The sequence below is a fragment of the Xiphophorus maculatus genome, chromosome 13, assembly GCF_002775205.1.
Source record: "Xiphophorus maculatus strain JP 163 A chromosome 13, X_maculatus-5.0-male, whole genome shotgun sequence".
NCBI classification, from domain to species: domain Eukaryota; kingdom Metazoa; phylum Chordata; class Actinopteri; order Cyprinodontiformes; family Poeciliidae; genus Xiphophorus; species Xiphophorus maculatus.
This window is the reverse complement of record NC_036455.1, coordinates 26,111,343-26,139,068: the sequence shown is the minus strand read 5'-3', so window position 1 is coordinate 26,139,068 and position 27,726 is coordinate 26,111,343. Positions and strand designations below refer to the sequence as shown.

The window sequence follows — 27,726 nt, the reverse complement described above, 5'->3', positions numbered from 1 at the left end:
CCTCTGACTCTGGAATATCAACTCATCTTGTGGTAATGATGTTTTCACGGATGCAGTTGTGATAAATGAACAGTTCAGCTTAAACACAGGGAACATCTAACAGAGTTACCAATGCCTTACTAAGCATCATGATAAGCAGACTGTTGTGTTATGATAGAAACATCTTTAGACATTGTTACAAGAACAAAAGGAGAAATTAAGGTGTTGTTTTCATTTGTTGCAAAAATGGAATCACAGATGAATAATAATCACTTGTGATTGCCTTCTTTGTCTGAGACTGTAAACTGTTACCAATCAGAAAACTACATTTGTTTTTCTGTGGTTTTTTTCTTAAAGTAGACAACATAAAGTTAGCATGTTAAAATGTACATCACAGCACAGTTAGACATTTAACAGGGGGAAGGAGTTTTTGTCTTCAAAGAAAATTGCCAGGAAAACTTACATTTGGATGGAAAACAATATCCTTCGGACAGATGAGACCAAAGTAGACACGCTTGACAATAATGCACAGAATCCTGTGTGTAGAAAACCAAAACCGCACACCTCAAACCAGCTGTCAAGTACAGCGGCTGGCTGATGATTGGACCAAAGGAGTCGTGAGTGTCATCCAGCTTTCTTTTCGACAGCAAAATTTCACTTTAAATTGGGTTATTATAACAATAAATAGTGCCAAACACAGCAGCTAATCAACCACAACATGACCCAGAACAAAGTGCTGCCATGGCGTAATGTCAGTCTGGGCCTGAACTCGATTGTACTGCTGTGGTGGGACTTTAAGAGAGCTGTGGATGAACAAATGTATGCCACCTTAATGAGCTGTATTAGTGTTGTTAGAGAAGCGGGCATAAACTTACCAATCTTACCTCACAACAACAAGACAGGCTGACAAAGTCAGACAGAAAATGACTATTTTGAGTTTCTAATCCTAATGGGGTTCCAAAAGCGCTTCAATCAGTTATGTAGAGTTTTCCACGACTGTTGAGTAATACTGGAGATACTTACACTTAGTTTTTTGTGTTGGTTCCTTATGTTCATAGTGCAAAGACCATCAACCTAAGAGGCAATTCTACAAAACTGGAAGAAGTCTTTATAATTAACTTCTGTATTTGAAACAGTCTTCCTGCTCCTTCGTTTGTACACAGAAGTTGTCATTCAAGAGTTTGAAAGTAGCATGGAGGACACTGATAATGGAGAACAGAATAATGTGGGAGGGAGGAAAGGAAATGACAGGCTTTTAACTTCTAGGAATGAGGCTGAATGACATTAGAAACAGTGTGAGACTGGGAAGCAGCATGAGCAAGGAAACTAAGAGGTGGTAACTAATAAGCAGAGAGAGGAACAATGTGAATAAAACAGAATGCAGAGCAATACAAACTGGAGCTAAAACACTACTGCTATAAGGAAATGCAAACCAATGTTAAAGAGCAGATACACAAGAAATAACAATCAAACTCAACCCAAAGTATTGAAATGAAGCCTAGGCGCAAATTCAAACTGGAAGACTCTTTAGCCCCACCTGCATCATCCAGTCGGCGCGTCCCGCTCATCACCACCGACCTATCAACGCTGGACCAAGCCACGTCACGTCCAATCACCGACCAAGGCCCAGTTGATAAGGACCTCCATCCATGGCATCTTCCGCTTTCCAGCTGCGCTCAACCCTCCTCCACCCCTTCTCCACCTCCACTCTTCAGGCTCCCATCCTTCACCGACCTCCACCACCAGTGTCGGGTCCCGGGGGATGACATTCCTAACCTTCATCGGGAATGCTCATCCGAGCTGATCGCAATTCACAGCTCAATGTCCTCAGCCGGGGCCCGAGCGCCAAAGAACTTTAAATTCATGCATGTCAATAAACCTTTTTAATCGCTGTTTTTCCGTCTGAGTCTCTCCAGATTGAACTGGATACTGATCATTATTAGAGATTCACCAATGTAAAAAATGTAAACAACACTGATATGCAATATTCATACAACTGCCACTGCAGTACTTCATATTAATTAACATTACTATATATGTTCTATATATACAGTATGTCCTTACACTTTGAACACGGTGTTCATCTGGACAACAGCCTGGACTGGAGATGCAACAGTGAAGCGTCTATAAGAAGGAACAGAGCAGACTGGGAAGCTAAGATCCTTCAAGATTAGAGGCATCTTTAATAACCTTTAATTATGAGTTACAGCATTTAATTTCCCTTTGGGATCAATAAAATATTTTTGAATTTGAATTGTAAAAGCAACCTGATTGCTTCTCTGCTTTAGTTACACACCCATGATCCTGTGCTGCATCACAATCATTGTCACAAGGTTTACTAGATGGCTACTAAATATGTTTGTACTTGACTTGTGAAAGTCTGTCTAAATTTGTTATTTAACTATTCTTTCTGTCCACATACAGCTGTGGAAAAAACAAAGAGTCCACTACACTGAACCCCATTGAAAACCTCCAGGTTATTCCACCAAGTATTGATTTCTGAACTCTTCCTGAGTTAAAATATTAGTATTGTAGTTTCTAAATGAATATGAACTTGTTTTATTTGCATTATTTGATGTCTGAATGGGTTGCATCTTTTTTGTTATTTTGACCATTTCTCATTTTCTGCAAATAAATACTATGTTTTTGTTTGGAATTTCGGAGACATGTTGTCAGTAGTTCATAAAATAAAAGAATGACGTCCATTTTACTCAAACATATACTTATAAAAAGTCAAATCAAAGAAACCAAGTGGTTTCTTAGTTTTTCCCCCAGAGCTGTAGAGAAAGCACACTTAAAGTATGCTAAGATCAAAAGTCCTCCATAAGTAAACAGAACATGATGAGTTTGATCATATGGTATCTACCATATGATCAAAGTGTTTCAGGATTGGGCCAAGTCCTCTTCTGTGGAAACCAAACTATCTTATCAAAGAGATTCATGCAAGAAGTGCCACATGCTGATTGATTCTACCCTAAACCCACTGTGAACTAAATCAGTGCTTTAGCTTGGCCTGTCATTGTTGACACTGTCATTTTGAATTTGCTGGATTTAAGAACACCTAGGGTCTTCCGTCGTGACAGCTGCTTCTGCTGAAAGCTCAGCCTGGTTGTCTTTGTCATACGGTGACTTCATGAACGAACCCCTCCCTGTCTTGCCATTCAGTCCGATGCGGTGTTCATAGTGTGAGGTATGGACTAAAAGATGCGAAAGCGCCGTGCTACTTCTTTATTAGGAGGTGGAGGACACCTGAAGCGCAAGGCTGCCATCACAGCTTTCAGAACATCCATGTGAAGAAGAGCGTTTTGCCTCAGCTGTTAGAGCCTGTCAGCAGGTGAGCGGTCTTGTGTCGCCTGTTGCTTCTTGTCTGTCTGCCGTCTGTGGCTTCTCAGATGCTTGTGTTGAAGAATTGTTTCCTGAAGCCCGAATCAGCTCTGATGACATTGCATGTTTCTAAATCTGATGTCTGTTTTTAATCAACTTGGCATTTGTGCATTTAGCTCGCGTTTCACCTGGGCAACTAAAGGCTTTTATTTTGGGTTGGCAATTAGAGTTTGATGCGTGATGTTTTCATGGGGATCAGCGGACCCGGACTCCATTGAAAAAAAAATACAATTTCATTTTTATTTTTGTACCTTATTAATAATCCAACATTTTGGTTCTTGTCAACTAATTATCCACAAACAGCAACGCAACTGCATGCATTCGGCGCTCCTAAGCATCGGAATAAACACGTTGCCTTTGCATAATTTCAACTTCCACCTGGCTTTAGCCGCAGTTTCTTGGCGATCCTTATTCGGCATAGTGCACCTAGGAGGGCGGCAGCGTCCGATACGAACCAACCACAAACGTGCGAATATTATTTAAATAAGATTTTATGATTTGTGTTTTCTTACGACGAATTGAAGGGATTTTTTTTATTAAGCAGCGAACCAGATTTCAAATGCCGTTTACGGTTAGAAGTGTGTCTCCCTAGAGCAGATTTGAAGAAATTAGTCATTTTTTAAATGAAGGGCTGCGTGACGTTGTTTGCCAAGCTTCAGTTCCAACTACATTAGATTTGGTGAATGGGAACGCAATGTCTGGCAGGTGATTGTGCTTCTTCTCATCAGTTTACCTCTGATGAAAGCCTCTTTCTGCTCGTTATCACACAGTGTGTAGTTTTGAGGGAGCGGCCAATGCATCAAATGCATGCGGCAGTTAAAGAGGCATGAAGGCAGCTGTGTCCATGTCAGACTGCAGCTGGATGTTCCAGGAATGTTACCGCTGCTTGCTGCTGGGCAGGGAATGAGATTCTTTTACTTGGACCTGGACATTTCTTTGAGACGATCCCAGCCACAAGGCGGGGACGTGTCTGTTGACGGATGATGTAAACCACTACAATACCTCCACTGCCTTTTCGCATTCATGTGTGTGCAGATAGCATTATGTTTAAGGGCTGCATGTAAGTGCTGTTAATCTCTTCAGGTTTGCTAAAGTATAATCTTATTTAGCCTAAAAAAGGGTCAAATCGGAGATAGCACGTGAAGAAAGGAGGGAAATAATTCATCACTTCTGTTCAATCAGAGAATATTTTTATTTTTCAGAAAATAGAAAACACCCATGGAAAATGACGGGTGTAAGCAGCATCCAAAACCGTTTCATCTATGGTTATATTTTTTTCTACATACCAACTTAAAAACTGCAATGAGAGACGATGCGCTGATTAGAGTTTTGTGTTTATGTTGCTACAGTTATTTATTTATTTATTTTTACAATTAACCTAGGGTCGATGCAAGATTCCCACAGTACAGGCATTACTGGAGTAAAATACCACAGATGGTAAGAGACAAAACGTGTTAAACAAGAGCAAATGGCTTTTGTTTAAAACAACAGCAGCTCCTATTACTTTGCTTCTGCTAAAATACGATGCTATGAGTCCAGTTATGTTTCATGGCAAGGTATTAGATATTGTTATTCTCATATTTGTAGATTTTTTTTTTCTACCTCAACTCTAGTTAGTGAGATACAGTGAGAATAAGCTAAAACAAAATGTCAAATTTCTTTATCACCTGTCAGCAGTGATGGAAAAGTAAAGCATGGAACAAACACCAGGTCCATTTAGCAGAAGCATCTAAATTCTACATTCTAAATACTGATCATACTGAGTACTATAACTTCCTGCTGTTCTACTCTTTATACATTGACAGATCATTTTATCTGGCTAATTGGTAACCAGAATATTGATCAGTTACCCAGCCTGCACTCTGTGTGAAGACATATTTCGTCACACTTACCTAAGAAAGTAAAGGTCAGTTTCCACACAACGACTTTCTAAAAATCAGGTCTTCTTTCTTGTAAACAAGAAAAATGAGAGAAGTGTTGCCAGATTGGGCGGGTTTCTGCCCAACTGGGCTTCTTTTCAACACATTGGGCCTGGACAAACAGCTTTGGGTGGGTTGGTATAATTTGGACTGCTTGTCAAAACATTTGGCCGGTTTTTAGGAAGTGCATATTAGAAAATTCTGTCGTAATCGTTGTGTGGCAGAAATACCCAAAACTTGTGAATTCTTATAAAATGTAAAATCTCTCAGTGAGATATTTATATTGATTAATCCCAGGCCAATTAATTGCTACAGTTCTTTTGAATATCTAACCTTTAGAGTTTCATATTCTGTCATGTTGGTGTGGACGGAGGACCCAAGTGAAGGCAGCCTGCAGATGAAAAAAAATATTTTTATTGAAGAAAGTAACAAACATAAACAAATATTGAGGACACAGAGGAAAACACCAGAAACAACAGAGATAACTGGGATCACAATGGAAAGACGGCGAGATTTTTAGATCAGTTCTGATTTCTGATTGGATTTAGCAACACTGAAAGGGATGTAAGTCATTTACTCCATTTCTAAGATGCTAAATACCAAAGAAATACACCACAGATGGCAAAAATGTTATTTTAAAAAAAGAAATACCAGTAGCTGTTTTTTGTTTTCCTAGGTTTTCTTTTGCTTATATTTTTGTTCTGAAATATGTAGGTGTGGTAAACAAGCAAAACAATATGGAATCTTTAAGAATTCATTTTTTTAACGCAGTGTGCCAAAGTTAATTTATTCAACCTTTGTTTGTGGTGAGCACCACAACGATGTCTTTCACCTAATGAATTTAATTTTGTGTTATTTAAATAACAGGGATATTCCTGCCCTCACATACTTAATCATTCGCTGTCTGAACACTGGAACAACCTAAAGACAGATCCCAGTCTTATGTGATCATTTTCATGACCATCACTACAAGGTCGTAGAGGTCACAGTGTATGTGATGAGTCCACCCTGCTATGTAATCCATTCCACCAAGGAGACGGGGTAAAAACATGCAGCGGCGTAAAGAAGCAGAAAGATAATGATTCCTGACTGCCAGCTCCTCCTGTCAGGAGAAATGCAAACATTTTGACTGAAAGCAGTTTTGAGGCAGCAGCTAAAAGCATATTTCTTCAGATTCTTTCCATTTCTTTAGCAGCAGGAAGTGGTTGGGTGTAAAAGTCCAACTGGTGTTCAGATTTTATTGTCAGCATGGCCATATGTTGCCTCTACATGTTTTGTAAATTGTGATTTGTAGTTTGAAGTGATTTCTGATCAGATCAGATCAGCTCGGTGGGTCATTGAGGTCGTGATCTTGTTTCAGCTCGTTGGTGTGTCGGCTACTGCTATGTTTAGATTTCAGAAAACTCAAAGTCGCACGATGAATGATGTAAAAACAAAAATGAAGTGGTTACAGTCTAAACCAAATGTGAAACTCGATATGCTGTATAATAGGATATAGCCATATTTTTCTCATGGTTGGACATTAAAATATACTAAACGTTCTTGTTTTAGGTCAGTTAACATTCTGAAAATGATTCATGATTGGTAAAAACCAGAATAATAGGAGACATTTTTATTTTTTCAAATTTAAGTGTCCATCAATCCATCATTGGGGGTAGACCGTCCATCATAGGGAACACAAAGACACACAGCACAAGCAACCACACACACACACACACACACCCACACCCCTACATACTCATATCAGTTTAGAGAGACCGGTTCACCTCAGTCTTTTTTTTTGTGGACTGTGGGAGGAAACCGGAGTACTGGAGTACTTTAGTTCTTCTAAAGTATTCACAACACTTCACTTTTTCCACATTTTGTTATATTCCAGCCTTTTTCCAAATAGTATTAAATTTATTTATTTTTCTTCAAAAGACACACAAATACCGCACTATAAAAATGTGGAAAAAAATTTCAGAGTTTTTTGCAAATGTATAGAAAACCAAAGTATCATATCTACATAAGTATTCAGAGTCTTTCTTTAGGACTTTGCTGATCTCCTCTGACAGCTTTAACAGCCTCCAGTCTCAACCTGCAGCTCCAGCTCAGCCCTCCTCTCTTCAGGCTTCAGTTTGCTCCGTTCTTCTCCTTCAGGTTGGATGGAGACATCTGTCAGCCATGTTCACCTCTCTCCAGAAATGTCCACTCAGATTAATGTCTGGACTCTGGTTTGGCCATTTCAGGACGTTCACAGATTGGTTCTGAAGATACAGTGGAGCTGATGTCATGGCCAAACATTAGCGCTTGGGTAAAATCAGAGACCACACCTCAAGGAAGCAATTGTTTAGCCAAGGGATTGAAATGTGGTTATGTGATAAATTGAGTTGTATCAAAGGCTTTTGCTGCTTTTTCTGAGAATTATTTAATCTGTTAATATGAGTTCTTTTAACCAGCCAGTTTGGTAGGAGTCTTTGATGTACTTGGAGAAATTTAGACATCATAAATAGTTGTAGAATATAATGAGAGGTAGAAAGACAAATTAAGTAACGCCCTGACTTTTACTGGTCAGTATGGTAATACTGAAAATGCAGCTGTGTTAGAGGATACATGTTCTTCATTACACTGCATAACCTGTACTTGTGGTACACTCGACTCTATATTTAGCAGTGAGTACTCTACAGTTTGTGAAGTTTAGTTTGGACAGGAAACACAGATAACTCAGGAGGCATTGTGTGTGAAGAGAACTCCCCTCTTACATAAACATAAACTGAAACTGTCTCATAAAACTGAGGAGATCGACTTGGATAAACACCTGGAACGCAGCCTTGACTCTTCTTCCTGCAGCCATTTACACCTTGAGGCATGTCACTGAAATACTTCATGTTGCTGTCAGTATGTAATTCAGAAGTGACAACAATGACTATTATGTTCATTTGTAGGTTTCGTCTTTTCGGACCCAACTCTTTTGGTTCTGCCACAACCTTAAATCAATCCATACCTGCTTGAAAATGAAGGATTTCCCTTTAGTTTCCATACTCCACACGCTACTCATCGTCCACTGTAAAGGAATGGAGTTTTGACTCCAGTGAAAATATCTACCAGCAGGAGCAGAAAGTTGATCAGGAGCCATAATCTGTCATATTTCATCAAAGGTGAGATTTGGGCATCTTTATAATTCACAAAAGCACTTAACAGCAAAGTAAGCTGATGTGCAGTGGTTTATGTACTTAGGTAGGAAGAATCAAAAAGGCAGCATGGCACTGCATGGAGATGATGGGACAAATGAACCAGCATGCATCATGGTTTTAATGAGATCGGATGGATGGACAGGTCAGTGATTGTATTAGTTGTCCTAACAGCAACTTTAAGAACCAAGAACTCACTAAATCCTTCCTCAGGATTAAAGCGGGTTTTCAGATGAGTGGTGGAGCATCTTTTAGTTCAGAAATCCAGTTTTATTCTATAAAACCATAACAGATTGTCCTGGATGACTAAGAACCCATAAAATATGACCAGATATGCTTTACATGGGTAAGAGAATCACCAACCTCTTTCTTTGAAAGCAGAGAGTTTTATGAATCTACTTAGCAATAGCTTAAGAAGACATGAAACTGTTCAGATTTCTAAGCTCATCTAGTTCCAGTCTCAACGCCTCAATCATGTTTTCAATGTTCATTGATTTTTATCTATACAGCACTTTGTCACAGCTGCTGTTTTTATTATATTATATTATATTTATTATATTATTTATAAATAAAGTAGCAGCAGTAGTTGTATGGGTACAGAGATGCTGCTGTAATAAAAAAGCAAAGCCTAAAGGATTGCTTGCAACTTCATCAGGACCAGAAGCTGTGGGAACCCCAGGTGTTGCTCTCTATGGCCTGGATGATCAGAGCTGCTTTGGCAGACTAAAGGAAGCATGACCTCCAGCACCACCAGAGCTGTACTGAGGAAGCATCACATGTAATTCACTTTTTATTCTTCACCACGCCAGTCTCTCTGGGTAGGCGTTTGACAAAAGGAGGTTGATATTGTGTTTGATGAATTTCTGTGTTGCTTGGTTCATAGATATGGGATAATTATCCCACCAGACTGTCAACGTAATTTAATTTGAGATTAATTGGAATGTAGATTATGCTCAGAGTACATTATGACATCTTGGTGACCATTTTTCAAACATTTGCAGCAACAATTTTGCAATTGCAAAAAGCTGAATTCATTTTTTGGACTTTTTGCACATCTTTACCAGGTGTGTTGACAAAGTTGCCTAGATCTGCATCTTATTTCTTTGCCTTTTGACACAGAGAAACTTTTTCTGCTAATGTCGCAAAATAGGAAACAGTATGTCAGTGACTTTGAATCCCTTCTGAATTACTTTGCATAAGAGTGGACAAGTCAACTGTTAGGCTCACTTTCCACTAGCATCTACTCAGCTCAAGTCAAATCCTTTTTGCGTTTTCCAACAGGTACTGGTACTGGTACTGGTACTTGCTTGCTACTGTTTATTCAGCAGGGGTTCCAAGCAAGCTAGCTGACAATGTGACTGCTGGCCACTGATTGGTTTGAGGGGGCAGAAATGGAAAATCTTGAACCATGAATATGGGTGGTCCATTGTATTCTATTGCAATGGGAAAGAACCCAACCTGTGTGGAATCGAATAGCGCCGAGGCAAATTGTTCAAATGTTACTTTACACCGTTCCAGTTTCACTTCAGAAAGGATCAAACAGCAGACATTTAAAAAAAATAACGTATGTGATTTATCCAGTATGATAAAAATCAAACAGTATCTTGAATACTGAATATCTTGCGTCAGTAAATTGATAAGAATAAATTATATTTATGAACCGAGGAGCTTTTGTTATTGAATATTTCAAAGCAATGTTTATTTAATTTAACCAAAACATATTCAGTATAATGATGAAAGAAGAACTGAATACAGATAAGATGGCAAATCCAGGGAAATCGATTATGACAAGATGGGAGAATTAGGAGAGATAGTGAAAAAAAATAAATACATTTTTCAATCATTCAACCTGGAGAGACTCACAAAGAAAAAGCTGCAATTAGGAAGTTTTATTTGACATGAGTGAATTAAAGTTTTGGGGCTCAGACCCCGGCAGAAGACGTAGGCGCTGTGAAATGTGACAAACATGGATGAGCATCTTAGGATGAAGATTAGAGACGTCTTCCTCCTGGGGCCGGACGCTGGTGGTGGAGGCTGAAGAGACGATGGAAGCATGAAGGAGTTGGGAGAACTAGGGTGGAGGAGGGGTGGAGATGGGTTGAAGCTCAATGGGAGCAGATGGAGCCATGGATTTGAGTCTTTATGAATGGAGGCTGGCTCAATGATTGGCTATAATGAGGTGAGGGTTGATGGTGATTGGTTGCAGCTGAGGCGTGTGATACATTGATTGGACAATGCAGGTGAGGCTGAAGAGTCTTCCCATTTGAATTTACGCCTAGGCTTTATATCAGGAAGTGATTTCATGAGTCAAAATACAGATGGTGTCAACCGACATGTTTAGGCTGTCCCTCTGCTGTGTGTTTGGAAGGAGTTGGTTAGTAGCACTATTAGTCAATGTTGCTTTAGTCCAAGCAGTAAAAGACTCGTAGCTGAGCTTCATTCTGCATGATCACATAAGTACACAATCAGCTGTAAGAGACCATCTTACATGTGAGTGTTATTAATGTTAGACTTTCCCTTAAGTTAACTTACAGTATTTATCCCACATTTAATGTAAATGATACAGACCTTATTAGCTCTAAATTGTCATGGAGGAAGTTTATTATAAAGCAGCAGGTTTGTACCAAAACAAAAACAGATGATCATTTACCAGCAAAAACATCCAAGAACGTTTTGATGGTTTTCCCTGAGGATCCCTCACAACTCCAACAGCTCAGTTACGTTTCTAATAAGCATTTGAACACAGCTCCAGAAAAACATTTCAAAACCTCAACTTTGGGTTTAGTTCCAACATCTTATGCTTTTTTTTTTTTTTTTTTAATATTCCCACATGTATTAGTTTGTACATTTTGATTGGAACATTTTGTGTTTTTGCCATGCCAGCTCTGATTAATGAGGGACTCTCACTGAAAGACACACAATCAATTAAAAAAGGAAGGATTCTTATCCAAGTCAAGACACCTTGTCGAGTTGGAATGGATGAATTAATAAAATTTTTTAAGTTAAGTCATTTTGTGCTCCATCACTCAGTTTTGTCACTGGATGATAGTTGTTGCCCAGTCGCTGTCCCAAGTGGCTCATTGTGACTTTTACAAAGAGTGACACAAATATCAGCCTTCAGTCTTCATAAAGCTTGAAGGAAAAACAGAATGCATTACAAAACAGAACACATCTGAATGGTTCTGACTGCACAAGGAGGGACTGCAGCAGCAACAGTCCTGTTCTAAAAGGCATTTCTCCTTCAGCAAAATCTGTTCTTAGTTTGGAGTTATTTATTTCTGTATTTATTTACATTTTAGCATCTTGAGCCAGTTTGGAAAGTTTGCAAAATATCCTCCTGCAACTCTGAAGTCTTCTGTTTGTGTTTATGAAAACATAGACTCTAATCTCTAGGTTTTAAATTTTAGCTCAGTATATTCACCTCAACTATGTAAGAGGGCACAGTTCTATTTTTTTTATTTATTATTTTTTTTACATATCTTGTGTTGTGAAGTTAGTTTTACTTACCTCGGTGTAATAGTAATTTCTCTAAACCCAGCTTAATAACTGTACAGTCAAACAGCAAATTATGAACACCCATATTCAGGACTACATGAACATAAATACTCTAATAACCAAAATATATTCATGATTATTTCCTTTCCAACATATTTATTTTTTGGAAATAACCAAGATTAGTCACACATTGGAGAGGTAACCTGTTCAGTCAAGAAAACATCAGAGCACTGAGCCTGATCTGGCTTTGGATGACATCTGTGTCCACTACAGGTCACAGCTCAGGTAACAGACTCTATTATCATCTTAAAAGTGATGGGTGAAAATAGATTATAACTCAATATTTATGATACTCCATCAAAACGACAGACAGCAAAACAGTCTCTGTTGTAGACTGATTCTCTGCCTCTATTCTAACTTCTTGTTAGCTGGGTTTCCATCTCCATGATTAAAGTCCTTTCACTTTGCTCCTGAATGCTAAGCACATTAGCATTCATGAGCTTACAGTTACTGTAGTGTACATTTTAGTTAGAAATAATAGCATTCAATCATTTTATAATCCTGGGGCAAAAGGGTTTAAACTTGAGAGGGTTTTCTCTGTTTGCCTGTTTGCTGTCACATTGCCCACGCTTCCTGTATAGACGGTGTGGAAGGAAAAGTGACAGTGCTCATTCCTTTCTTTTGTTTTGCCAGAAAGCAGCAGCACATTCAACATATTTCCGTCTGCTCTCAAAAAGTATAGAAAAAGTTAAAAGTACTTTTCTGTTTACAGCAACAGGAAGCCTGACTCTGCTGTTCCATACAACACATCATCATCACCACCATATGGATTTATGGCAATTCTGTTTTATAGGGTTGTGTTTCCAAAGACTATTCTTCTGTCAGAAACTTGTGATTTAAGACCATCGATCTCCTAGGCAGAGTTCTGCACAGGCAAGTTAAAGATTGTAACACAATATATGGAGCTAATAAAAGAAAACATTTAACCTCTAAGTCAATAAAGGACAGCATTAAAGATAATTATCCAACATATCATGTTCCTCTAATGGAAATGTTTTAGCTGTTTTTTCAGCTGTCCATTATTCTCGGCAGATCTTGTTTGAATTGGAAGGCAAACATATATGCCTAATCTAATATATTTTAGATTTAGTGTGGTTCGTTTCACTATTTCATGGTAAGCCATGAAATAACTTACCGCAGCTCTCACTGCGCCTGACCAGGAGTTGCATTAACTGCAGCATTTCTGGTTTTGGCTGTTTTTTCTTTCGTTTTTAAATGGTGACAGAAAAATCTGAAAATCATCTGTCATTTAGACAGATTACAACTCACACATCTGACCACTAGGTGCAGGCATTTACAAATTTATGCATAGAGAGCATCAAGTAACTAAGTAAATCAATCAATCATTCTATCAAACAAAACAACCACCAGAGTATTATTTAAGACCTGAACACTGAGCACAGTGCATTTCGTTATCCAGGAGTGGGATTTCCTCCCACTGATGGAAGGACTTGGGGAATCAGGACGCCTCTCATTTAGAAAGTCTTGCAGAACTCTGATTGCTTCGCCGGGAGAAATGTTCCCTGATTCCAAAACTTTGGCTGAAGTGGTGCTTCTAATTTCAGTCTCTAGTGTGGCAGCAGAGTCGAGATTCAGCCTCCAGATCATGATTGAAACAGCCATAAGAAAAGTCCAAAACCTCACAACAGTAACCTCTGCAGCAAGCCCCAATTCAGGAGGAAGCTGTGAGAATGTATAGTTAGGCTACAGTAGGTCAATAGTTCATATTCATGTGCAATTATTTCATTTTGTTGTTTATATGTAGTCATTGGGTCCACAGTCAGAGGATTTTGTCACTGTGGAGAAAAAGTTTCATGTGTTCATTTGCTTGATGTGTGATGGGACAATATGGATTCTCTGTTGAGCTTGTTTGGACTGAATATTAATGAAACCAAATGAAGCTTAAATGCAGTTGAATATGGTATTATTATCATTATGAAAGTTGTTGGGTAAAAACAGATTATGACTGGATTTTTTTTAACCCATCAGTCAAAAAAAGGTTGACAGGTTTCTTGTTGACAGACGACAAAAAAGTCAACCTTTGTCCCTGATTTTGTCTCGTGCTCGTCCCAAACTCTGATGTTTCTCTGTCTTCCAATCAGTGGATTGTGTTGTGTGATGTCAGTGGCTCCACCCTAACCACACCGGACCATTGTCCTATGGACCTACAACTGAACGGGTCCAGGAATGGTGCGATATGGGCTGGCGGAATGGGTCGATTTTACAATAGAAACAAAGTAGCGTACTTCACGGCACCAGCCTGTGCCATACTGCTCAGTGGAAACAAGGCTTCTGTGAGGTTTTAACTCAGTGCTTTCTAAAAAATAGCTTTATTATTGTAGTTCTTAAGTAAGACTGGTATTGATTTAGGACTTCTGCTTCCACACCGTTTTACAGCAACAGATCTCAGTAACAGGTGACTGAGATCTACAGATGCAGCGAGAACAATCGTGTGAGTTGCTTTGACCCTGCAGACGACATTGATTTGCTGTTGAAAAAATTATTTTCCCTCGCAGCATCAAGAATGTCAATTATAATCAGAGATATATAAGTGTTAGCCACACTGTAAGCTCTGTAGCGTTTCCTACCTTCCTCAGTAACACAGCTGGAAGGCAGTGGCATGCTCCCGTCAACCGAGAGGCACTTCATGCTAATGGCTTCAAATACTCTTTGGCACCACTGTTTTTAGTAACAGTGTGTGTGGCTGTAATGCTGTCAGCATCAGTCACTTCAGTCCACTCTGGAAAATGTCAGCATGTATTCCATGAACTGCCACAGTTTAACTCTGAGTGATGGTCAGCAGGTTTTAAAATTTTTACCACCCAAACTCACTGAAGTGAAAATAGACAGGCAGAAATCTGCAGTAGGTGTGTTGCGGTACCAGGTACGGTTCCCCTGGGTGCCTCCAGGAGGGCAAAAGGCCCCGGGGCTGACCCAGCAACTGCAGGAGGGATTGGATCTCGCAGCTGGGCTGGAGGGAGCAGCCGTCCCTCTGGAGGTCCAGCAGACAAAGACTTGGGCTCTCATCCAATATCTCAAACATTAAAGTAGTTTGATAAAAGATGGAGGGATTATTTTCATCAAACCCTATAATGTCTTGGACTTTTATCAGACAGGCTTCGTTAAAAATCAGCTAATGTCTGGATTTTCTCCATCCTTAATAAGAATGATGCTAAAGTCAAATTTATGCTCCTTTTTCCTCCATTCCACAGATATAACACATTTGACACAGAAGTGGAGAAGTAATGATTAGAGCAATTATTCATTTAGTTTAGAAAAATAGTCAATTTACTGTCCTTGGACAGATCCATGAATCTCCATTTTTCTCATACCTTGTCGTTGAGTCTTCCCTTTAGAATATTATAAACATAAATATATATTTAAATATTACATATTTTATCATTTAAAAATTATGTTTTAAAAAAAAGCGCAAATTAATTATACTAGGTAATGACCTTCACTGACCATGCTAATTATGTGTTTTTGATGTCTTTGAATCAAAGCTGTTCTCACATGAACTGATTATTTGTTAGCTAACCACTGTTGCTGCAGCTTTTGCAGTATTTGTAGTCATTTTACCTGTTTTCCAGTTCCTACCTTTGCAGTTCTGCAGACTCATTACAGGTATAGAATGGTGCTGTCTACTTCATCAGTATTCCCATGTCGACCACACAAAGCATGTGAGTTAAACCTCTGACAGTGCTGGGTGACCACAGTGATTGGTCTTAGAAGGAAGATCCTCCCACGTTCTCTGCTCACATCCTTTCTTCATGTAATAATCTCTGTGAGCCTCTGATCGTCAGCCTGCCATCAGCTCTGCTGCAGTCTGGATCTCTGGTCTTTTTGTAACCCTTGCTTCCATGCTTAGTGCTCTGGGTGTTGCTAGCTCAGAGTACTTGCTTCTTTCTACCCACTGTCAGTTCTTTATTGTGTTTGGTTCTACCAGCCACGCAACATGTCTGACAGGACAGGAGACCCTGTCATCTGTCAGAAAAAGGGTTACAAAAAGACCAAAGATCCAGCTGGGACGATAGAGAGAGGAGAAGGACGGTACTTGCTGCAGCAGAGCTGATGGCAGATTCACAATCAGAGTTTATGACATGAGGGAACATGTGGATGGATCTTCCTTCTAAAGCCAATCCCTGTGGTCACCAGGCCAGTTCCTGACACTTTCTGAGGCCGAATTCACATGCTTAGAGTGGTCAGCACAAATCTAACCCCATAAAAGACTAAAGGAGAGCGTCTTCAACATCATCCAGCCTGGTAAAAACCAGCCCCTTGTTTTATGCTATGCTTCACCCTGAGGGTCTGGACCCTCGGCTATTGAGAAACAATTGGTTTCTGGAGGTGTGGACTCTGTTGAAGTTTTACAATTTACTTAATCACTAACGCTTGGCCTGGAAGTGTAATTTACCAGTTCAATGCTATGAAGCTTAGCAGAAATTGCCTGCGCTGTAAACAACCATCCTCCACTGTGAATAGAGAAGTGCTGATCTGAACGAGGCGGCTGTTAATGTTGATTTAATATTTGGAAGCGCGGACTGAACGGCTTCCTTCACTTCCTCCCCTGCCATTACTGAAACTACAGGCAGACTACTATTCTAAAATAGAGCAGAAAATCGAAGTCATACTTCACAACTTCTCCTTCTGTTCACTGATTGGCCTGATAGAAATTCTACCAGAGGGAATCCAAGTAAATGGGAGAAAGCCCAGACTGTCTATAAAGTGAGATTTGAATGGAGCAGAATTGCGCAGGAAAGCAATATCCAGGCTACCATCATCCTGGTGGGAACTCTGTAAACTGATGCACTGTTGAAACATCGCTGGGTCACATGACCACTAGATGATAGAAAGAGGTGGATCTGCAGCAGCTGTGAGCCAAACCTGTTGTTCTTCCTATCTGGTGTTATGACTTGTCCTAATTAATATCGAGTTGAGATCACTCTAAAGGATTTCTGCGGGTCACTGAATGTTGTGCTATAATAGTGAATGGTCTGTATGCTTCATGTGGGTTTTATACATTGAACAGAGACGGTGTCTCTGTAGAGCAGCTTTTTTTCCCTTGTAGCAGTGCAGCAGCTGGACCAGCAGCTTGATGTGGGTCTGGGAGGTCTCTGCAGTAAACAGACCACCCTTTGTCTTTTTTTCCTGATTGTCTACGTATTGTTGGACGTCAGTGTTGCTCCTCTGCCAGCAAATAACTACAACAGGAGCTCAGTGTTTAGGTTTTCACAACCTGCCACATATGGAGCCGACAGAGGGAGGGGATTTTCTATCAAGTATAAAGGCTGTCTGTAATTTCAGCTTAATAAATAAACCTTAAAGACAAAACAATCCTGGCTCCCTTTTAAATATTATGATTGTCTTTTTTCTCTTTTCCTCATTCATGCTGAATTTCACGCAGATTATGAAATGTATTACTGTCAGTAAGTATTCTAATTTAAACACTGAAAGTTACCTCCATGAAGGAGGTTGATTCTCACTACTGCTTCTCCTGTCTGGAGTCTGTTAAGGTTTTATGTAGAAAACATCACTGTCTTCAGTGGTTGTAGGGATGTAGCCCTGTCCACTTCCATCTGCTGCAGCTGCCATGAACCAACACAGTGAGTTGTTCTATGGCTGGTGAAAACTGCAGGTGAAGTCCTGAAGGTGGTCAACTGACCGTTTACAGTTTGGAAGTGTGAAGGCCACCTCTGCTCTTTGCTGAATGTAAATTAATACCTGCTTACTTTGTTGAGATTTACTGCAAGATTATGAGTCACTTTGCAGACAGCATGTCTCTCAGATTACCCACAGGGTGGTTGTGGCAACCTACTATTAGTATGTTTGTTTTAGCAATTCTTAAAATCTAATTTTCAGAAATTATATTTCCAAAATTGTTTTTATGCATTACAAACAGCCAATGTTTTTAATGTATAAAACATTGATGTTTTATGCATATTAATGTTGAGTGAGAACAAATAAAACCTGACATACCAGTTACACATCTGTTATTGTTCTTTTCTTTGTCCAATTATCTGCATCCAGTTTGAGGCTGTTCAGAGTTTCAACAGCTTCTGGAAGATGAAAACTGGGCAGCTTTTTGCTCTGTCAAAAGAGAAAATGGTCAAAGATAAGTTGAATACATTTAAACTGATCCAAGTGTAGACTGCATAAATCTTGTCTTTGTGTCTATGTCAGAACGTTCTAGAGAACGGTCTTATACAAATGGAGGAGCATTTATTTCAAACAAGGCCATCATGGATCTGTGCACCATCCTGAAAGCTGAATTATAAAATAAATTTCTAACTCTCTCTACACAGCGTCTCCAAATAGGAGTTGAAACAGTGCACACTCAGCTTCCCATATTTGGCTTGTTTACCTCTAAACATACAACTGCAGCTATCTATAGCACAGTTTTATCTGCAGGCAAACACTTTTCATGCAGCAGCTTGTGGCTTCAACTATCTTTATGCATTCATATCTTGTCTTTTTTGGTCACTCTGCTCAAAGCTCTGTCTTAGAAATAATCCTAAGGCCTTAAGCTATAATATGTGTCTGACACTATATTAGTCATTCAATACGCTGTATATAACAGAAATACAATTCATCCTATCATATTTAAAAATAACTCTGGTGTTCCTCTTACACTATGAGTCAAATCATATTATTATCCCCTGATGAAATCAAACAAAACTCTTAAAGGGTATATATCATGCTACAATGGTTTTCACTCATCAAAAACAGACCTGTACTGTTGCCTTGATTCTGTCATGAATGTTTTAAGGAATTTAATACTTCTGACCTGCTCTACTGCAGCATCATTGATGAGTAGGGGGGCACAGGGTGTCTTGGCTGATTTTTCCTGAAATCAACAACAATTTCTTTTGTTTTCTTGACATTCAGGGTGTTTCACCTCCTATCTGTAGTATCGTCTGCATACATTATGTGGTTCGAACTGAACATGGCAGTCATGGGTCATCAGGGTGAAGACCAGTGGGCTCAGTACACAGCCCTGAGGGGTGGAGATGGGGGGGGGGGGCAGTGCTGATGACCCTTGAAGCATTCTTACCAATCCTCAACAAACTGGGATCCTCAACGAGGAGGGTAGTTTTGAGATGATGTGATCCTTCACCAGACACAAGAAACATGATGGGAGTGAGGCGACAGGGCGGTAGTCGTTAAGTGATGACATTGTGGGCACTGGTATGATGATGGCCGTCTTGAACCTAGCTTAGCAAGGTGCCAAATATGTCCATTAGGTCGCGAGTCAAGAACTGATTAGCACAGTTCTTGAGAACCAGTCCCGGTATGTTATAAGGACCTGCTGCTTTATGCATGTTGAGTCTTCCTAAGGTCCTCTGAACATCAGCTGTCACAAGTCTGAGTATCGGTTCACCTGGTTGAGGAGTGGATTTCCTTACTGGAGAAAGGAAATCTTGTTGAGGGCTTCAAACACCATATGCACCTGGTGTTTGCCGAATCATGGAAATTTTCTTACTACTCTGATGACTTCTCTATCGCCACATTTCAATGCAGCGTTCTGTGCCCTCTGCATCTCACTGTCTTCATATTGGCCTGATTAAAGTCCTTGCTAACAGTGGAAACACCCTCTGGATGTGTAGTTTGGAAGTCACTGCTGGAACTGTTGACTCACTCAGAGCCCCTTTAGTGTTGGCACTAGGACAGATGAAAACAGTAGTGATGATGATGATGATGATGATGACACCACCACGTCAGGTTTTACCACTTAGTGCTGCCTCTATCCAAACGGAATGTTGTTAGCCTGACAATTATAAGGGTTATCATTAATAGAGGAGTTTAATTATGTCTCAGTCAGAATTATGACACAGTAGTTACTCATCTCGCAATTTGATGTCATATCCAGCATTAAGTTACCTATTTTTTTCTCCAGCAAGCAAGTTGAATGGAAGCAACGTTCTCAGTTGGTTACACTTTAGCTTTGCTGCTAGTCCTTCCCGGCTGCTGCTCTTCCTCTTCCTGTTGCAGAGCCGCCGTCTCCTCCTGGCTGCTGAGGCTTTCACTGTTTCAACGGCCACTGCATCTTACTGGCATAACAGTCTGAGGCTGTTCAGAGTTTCCAGAATTTCCCTGTCCACTCTCGGTAATATGCAGGATACGCATACTTTTAAGATAAACTTAGCATCTTATCCTGCCTCTATTATACTGGAGGTCTTCTTTTGTATGAGCCAGAATAAATGTCTTTTTATGCCTTAAAAGTCCAATGATTTCAGGAACCATTATGCCACCATGTTTGTGTTAATATCTATGTATAGCCAAACCAAGGCTATTGTGGCTCAACAGCTGTCTCACTATTTCATCCAACCATGTTTCTGTTAAAAATATATAAAGAATATGCTCAGTAATGAAGTCATTAATTAAAAGTGACTTTTCTGGCAAAAATCTCAAGTTCAACTAGAAATTGTGCATTTAATATGAAAATACAAGTGTGAATGCTGAATGCTCAATGCTGAATGCTTTTGGTGAAAATCGCAAAAGCGTCTGAAGCCAATAGCTGAGGACTTGCAGAAACTTAAAAATAGTTCATGCAGTGTGAAAAACCCACGTAAAAGCCAACATTAGCTAAAAAGCTAAAACTAGCTAAAATACTAATGATAGCAAATAGGCTACCACTAGCATGCTGGGTTACAGTAATATGTTCCACGAAATGAAAAAAAAAAAAAAAAGAAGAAGTCATGTAAACCCTAAAATTTGAACAGGGCAAAAAATTTCTGATAAAAATGGTGGGTGAATGAAATCCATTCACCCACCATTTTTGGGTGGGTGAAACGGTATTTGATATCTTGATATCTTAAGATATCAACATTTGTTTGGAGGCATTGTTTAGCACGGTGACTACAAACAACATGCTACATGCAGCAAGAAAAACCCAATGTCCGAAGCTCAAATTATTCCCAGGTGTTAAACAGCATGAAATCTGTTAAACTGCCCAAATTCAAAATCGCCACTACCTTGTTTCCTCTATGACAGCTCCAAAACTGGATGACTGATTGCAATTAATAGGCAGTGGAAACATCTGAAACATCAGCTGTAAAACATGACAGGCATTTTATATTGTAACTCTCAATTCTGCCACAGGATGGAGCGGTTTCCCCCATGGGGAGAAAAATTCATAAAAAGCTGAATATTATAAAAAAGTAATTATTAGTGTGAATGCTTACAGCATTCACACTAATAAAGCTACTTTAAGTGACTTGGTGCTCATATTTTATCTATAGGAAGATTCTCTTGAACAGGAATCGATATCAGTTTAATTTTAGACTATTACTATTAAGTACAATTAATTAATACTAAAGCAGTTCAAACTAATATCCAAAAAAGCCAAAACTACCCAAAGGCAGACAAGGCGAGATACTGAGCAACGTTGCTCCTGCTCTGCATTCAGTCAGAACCAGTAAAAGGAATAACAATGGATAAAATGTCTCAACTGACTGTCTGTTCATGTCATTCCAGATCCCAACACAACATGATGAGACCAGTTCATCCACCAGTATCTGTAGCGAGTGGAGTGTGAGGTCCAGCAGCCACTATGCCATGTGTGTAAAGGACCAGTGGTGGTGTTGTGGCCCCAGGCGGGATGCTGCTGGAAGCCGGTCAGTATGACTCTGCTGGACTTGTGGCTGTCACGCTCCATCCCCATGTGCCTGCTCCTCCAGAGCCTTGTCCTCATGGCCCTGTGCTTCCCCTCGGCCAGCATGTGTCCAAAGGGCTGCAGCTGTCTACGCGACCCCCACCTCCACGGTCTGAATGTCACCTGCAGTCAGTCCCGCCTCAAAGAGATTCCCCCCAACCTCCCAGTCGATACTGTCCTCCTGAGGCTGGACCACAATCAAATAGGTGCTGTGCCCGACCAAGCCTTCCGTGGACTCCGGCTTTTGAGGGAGCTGAACCTCTCTTATAATGCAGTGGAAACTTTAGGGGAAGGTTCCTTTAGTGGCATCGAGGGGACATTACAGGTGCTGGACCTTTCCCACAACCGCATCACTAGCGTTCACAGGGATGCTTTTGCCCGACTGAAGGCCCGCATCATTGTAGATGACAATCCCTGGCACTGCGATTGCGCCCTCCAGCAGGCCATTGGAGGAATGGCTCACAACCATGAAGCCGCAGCCAGGGTCCTCTGCAGGAGCTCCGAACTACTCGATCAGGAGGGTCGACCTTTCCTGGCAGTTGACACTGACCTGTGTAACCTGGCAAAAAGGACCACAGACTATGCCATGCTGGTCACCATGTTTGGTTGGTTTGCAATGGTTATATCATATGTGGTGTATTATGTTCGTCAGAACCAGGAGGATGCCCGGCGTCACCTGGAGTACCTCAAGTCTCTCCCCAGTAAGCCCAAGAAACCTGATGATGCTGATGACATCAGCACTGTTGTCTGACAGCAGCATCACAATGGCTCTCCATCACAGACTCAATGAAATGTTTACGCATCAGGACCCACATTTATAGTGTTTACTACTCCTAACTTCAGTCTCTGTGAGCATCAGAAGGGTTTGTACTTTGGAACTTTTCTCATATATCTTTACCAGGCTGAGTTTATGTTCAAAGTGAAATCAGACAAGAAATGAAACAACACCCACACTACAACATTTTGAAAAATGTAATCTCAGGTTGAAATATTACCACGGTAATGGCTTTTTAGGTAATGATTGGGAATATGTGGAAATATATATATATATAGTTAGTTTTAAGACAAGATATGATATACACCTTTAATCAAAAGCCCCTATTTTTCAGTGTCTACCTGCTGAAAAGTGTCATCGTCTCTGAAACTATAACTTGGAAGCAGAGCACATTCAATTTATACTGTGTCTAATTTACAACAAATGAGACAAAATATTTCTTATCTCTCTCCTCGCCTTTGACTAAGCAGGCCTGTCTCTTAAGTAGACACGTTTTCTTGCCATGCTTTTTTGAAAATAACAACTTAGGGTAATAACATAGAGTACTAAATTCCAATAAAGCTAATTCCTGCCAGAAATAAAAGGTGTTTTATATTAAACATATGTATGTTGGAATTTATGCAGTTCTGATCGTTGCAGGTCTGTTTTTCATTGTTAGGTTCGCATTGACTGGATAGAGGATGAAGCTTTTATGATGAAGCAATTACAGTGCTTTAAATTTTTGCCCCTTTACAGATTTCTTAAGTGTTTACAGTTTTTCTAGCATAAATGCCCAGTCTAAGGTCATTCCACAGCATCTTTGTTGGACTTAAATCTAGACATCTACTAGGTATGTCCTCGAAACTCTCTCATGGGTTAAGATTGGAAAGTCATTTTTGCCCATTCTTTTATTTTTATTGCTAAATCATGAGCCTTAGCTGCGACAGTGTTCAAATGATTTTCTGTTGGGGTTTTTTTGTGACCTCCTGGATGAGCACTTGCTGATCTCTTGGGGTAATTTTTGGTTAGCCAGCTACTTCTGGGAAGTTTCTTCACTGATCTATGTCTTCTTCATTTGTGGATAATGGTTCGCACTATGATTTTCTGAGATCCTGGAGCCTTAAAATGGCTTTGTAACCTTTTCCAGATCTATTGATGTCAATAACTGTGTTTGTGACTTGTTCTTGAATTTCTTTAAATCAGGGCAATGTCTTACTTTCTGAGATCTTTTAGCTTCATGTTGTCAGACAGGTTTGTATGGAAGTGAATTCCTTAACTGTTATCAAAAGTCTTTTGACTGAATAGTTAAGTGTGTCTAGAAAGCCAAACCATAAGAAATCTGTCGGGAGGCAAATCCAGTTTACAGCACTGTTAAACTGATGTAGCAGCCCAGTGGTATTAGTGTTTACTTTGTCTTTAATATATCTAGTCCCAGTTGAACCAGTGAACCCATTGTAATTTAAATCAGATGATTTTCCTAATTATTTTTACAAAAGTAGAACCATTCAGACTTCTTGGTGGGTTATTGGATTTTCTCATTGGATGGCAACCACATGTTTTGGTTTGCTAACTTTATCACAGACACAATCTGTTCAACTTGTCACCCGTGAGTCTAGTCTATATCTAAGACTACAACAGTCTTCTTTCTGAAATATATGTAGTGATAAATAAGAAATAAAAGAAAATTTGTCTTTGTGATAGTTTTAGTGGCGTGCTGCCAAACACAAGTCTTTGGTGGGATAGTGAAATGTTACTGCACTATGAATGTTTCTTTTGTAATAAACTAAGTTTTCGATCTGGAGAGAAATTAGGATTAAAACATACCAATGTTCTGTTTATTTAGTTAATATTTTTATATACAATCCATATAAAAACATGAAATGACAAAACAGTTAAGCACAATGCCTGAAGGATTAGACTGATTGGTCATGCAGACCAGTGATTGGTACATAAATGCTTCTTTCAGCAAAGCACCAGAGGGTCTAAGTAAAGGACATGTACATCTAGGTAGAGGATCATCTGACAGTCAAAATAGTAAGTAAATAATATAACAGAGTACTTTCATGTGAGATTTGATTGAAAAGGAAAAAGCATAAAAAGAAGGGCAGATAATTCAGCTTCTTTAAATTCTTTAAAATGTAAAAACACAACAGAAAGACGTGAGAAGAAATAGACAATTAGCAGTCACATGGATTGAAGATGGAAATAAAATCAGTCGATGATCATCCACTGGGTGACTGACGAAGGCCTAGAGATACCTGTGAATAACAGTAGAAGATGCCTATGTGAAGCCAAGCTATGAACAAGATCCCCCCTGCAAAGTCTGTTTTTTAAAGAAAAGACTTTGTGAAGAAGCCAAAGAACACACTAACTGGCCTGAAGAGACATGGTGCAACATGGGATAGACTGATGAAGGCAAGAGTCTTAGGGCTCCACTCAGTTCATCATATAACTCCTAATCCCACAATACACTGTGAAGCATAGTGGATTAGGTATCATGCTTTGAACTTGTTCCTTATTGTGTCTGGCCTATTTATCACATCAATCAGGTCAAACGCATAATATTACTTTTATTTACATAGCATATTTCACAGATAAATCACAAAGTGATGTCATCTCAGTGAGAAGAGGAAATGTCCTTCTCTGGTTTTAACAATATGTTGACGACCCTACGCTCTAGAAACAATGCTGACTCTAAGGCAAAACTAAAAAGTCCAGAGAAGTGTGTAGGCTCCATGTAACACCAATTTGTTTGGTCACCTTCAATCTGCTGCTTTAAAAATGCTCCAGGATCTGACTGGTGACACAAACTTTGTGGAACAAACCAGAGCTATGTCCAAAATAATAAATATGTGAACCAATCTGGGGGAATTTCAAACAGAATGATGATGAGTCCCAGTTTATTTTAAAACACATCCACTTTTATAGACTTTCAGACAGCACATATTCTGCATTATATTTGGCATTCCCCAACATATGGCTCTAAGTTTAAACACAGTATTTTTCATATGTACATTCTTTCCATATTTGGTATCCCATAGCCTGTGACTTCACCTGTCTTTAAGAAGGTTCAGGCACTCATGCCTGGCCTTTTTGGGTAACTCCTATCCAATAACTCTGGCTTAGAAATGTTGTCCAAACCCATTCTGAGGCATCAAGATGTGATGTATTATCAGACACAATGTTGTTTTCAGAGAACAGTGGTTTCACAGATAAATATTCATCCAGTGATTCACGGGAAAAGCTAAATCTTCAAGCATTTTTACACAGCAAATGATTGAGTTTGGAATTAAAATTGCCTGGCAGCGCTGTTTTTGGTGCAGCCGAATGTTCCTTGTTCCTCGTGTTCCCCAAAGGACAGAACAAATATGATAAATATTTCTTCATGTTTTCCTTTGTAGAGTAGAATGTGCAGTGTTCACATCGCTCCATTTGCTGTAAAATGTTCACCTCATCTGCTGTGATGTAGCACAACATGATGCAAAGCTAAAATGCAGCTGCAGACTGGCTTCTTCTAACCCCGATCAAGCTCTGTCAGGCGGCCCTGGTCAAACCTCTGGTGCTGGTGTGAGTTTAAACCTGTGAACTGGTGTGCATGTTAACCAAATCATGTCAGAATCAGGTCATTAGTTCTGGGTGTGTAGCTTCCTGCTTAGAGGTTTCTTCAGATAGTGAGAGTACCAACACAGCTAATAATTCATCATACATGGAACATGGAACATGGAAACCACAATGGTTTCCATGTTCAGAATACACTACTGTAACAATTGTAACATCTGAGATGTATTTGCTTTGTGTAGGATTACATATGTAGCAATTTATGATGAGTTTGTTGTCAACAGATTTTGTTGAGAATTATTTAGTATACTTTTATGGTCACACCAAAAACTATGTAGTCTTCAGTAAATCTGAGACCCTTCCAAATCCCAGCTGAACTGTGTGATTTGCCCACACACACACACACAAACACACACCATACACGCAAGAGAGGTGTCTCCATGTAACAGTGGACTCACACCCCAAAGGATAGAATAAGGTTTGTGCCAGCTCCATTTTACCCTCTGGCCATCTAACCTGTTGATAAAGACACATAAACATTCATATATTATTAAAATCAATTTTTATTTGTTTTTATGTGTTTTAACACTTAAAGTAGTAATTTTTTTGAAGCTGTGAAGACATAGTCTGATAAGATGTTTTTGATCAAAAATGAATAATAGATCAAATGTCACCAAATTCTAAATGGAATTGGCTTTCTGTAGAATGGCACCCTTCAAATCAAAAGGAAATGCTCTTTCACACATACCAAGTAGCCAAGTGAAAACCATCTTGGAGCTTTAAATTGTTCCTTTCATATAAAAAAAAAACTACTGACCTTCACACCCATTTCCTCCTGTGATTGGTGTGAATGTCACTATGGATGTCTTCCTGCACACTGTCCAGAAATGTGAACTTTCATCCACCAATGAAAGCAGTCGTCCTTTTAATCCTGTCTTACAGTGACTGGTTATTTTACCCTCTCAGCCTTTAGTTTGTTTGATTATCAGACGACAACTTGCACAAACAACTTCCTCCTGTAAACTGCCCGTGTGTAGGACCACTTATTTTAGCTTTCTACACATGTTGCCAGATGTGTTGGTCAGTTCTGAGTGTTCAACATGAAACTAACATACAAGAATCATTTTGTTTGATCAGTGACCAAACATGGACACATTTAGTTAACCCATGTTGGTCCCATTAAACGGGTTCCAGTACTGAACCCAATTTTACTCAGCTATTCCAGCACACACACTGCAGTGAATATGGGGTTAGGGTTAGTGACAAAGATAAATGTGAAGACCTGAAAACCTTTCTCTTAGATTCTGTGATCACATTAAATGGTCTAAATGTGTTCATGCCGTTAGGTTATCTAGACCAGTGTTTCCCAACCCTGGTCCTCAAGCCACACTGTCCTACATGTTTTAGAGGTTTCCCTGCTTTAATGTGCCTGATCCAACTGACTGCAGTTCAACAAACGCCTGTTAATCAGTCATCAATTGAAATCAGCTGGATTAGAGCAAGGAAATACCTAAAACATGTAGGGCAGTGAGCCTTGAGGACCAGGGTTGGGAAACACTGATCTAGAGACATTGAAAACAGTTTTTTAGATCTAAAAATGATTTGGAGAGATCAGTAACTTTCCAAAAAACAGTAAGACTTTGACCAATGGGGGAACAGAAGCCTCCATTTATAATTACTGCACACATTAAAGCTGTCCATAGAGAGGACACTGAGACAGAGACACCAGCAGCTACAAACCGACAGCTTAGCTGT

General features: G+C 39.6%; 1 protein-coding gene across 2 annotated transcripts; it reads left to right on the top strand.

The window, feature by feature from the left end:
• The first annotated feature begins 3,024 nt into the window (after positions 1-3,024).
• lrrc3b (leucine rich repeat containing 3B) lies at positions 3,025-27,397 on the top strand. Of its 2 annotated transcripts, none has more exons than XM_005804483.2 (2): positions 3,025-3,313; positions 21,482-27,397. In XM_005804483.2, exon 2 carries the CDS (start codon positions 21,628-21,630, stop codon positions 22,408-22,410), a length of 783 nt encoding a protein of 260 aa, XP_005804540.1. In that variant the 5' UTR covers positions 3,025-3,313; positions 21,482-21,627; the 3' UTR covers positions 22,411-27,397. The 2 variants fall into 2 exon arrangements, with proteins under 2 accessions (XP_005804540.1, XP_023200123.1); XM_023344355.1 differs by lacking the exon at positions 3,025-3,313 and adding an exon at positions 14,309-14,459.
• The last annotated feature ends 329 nt before the right edge of the window (positions 27,398-27,726 follow it).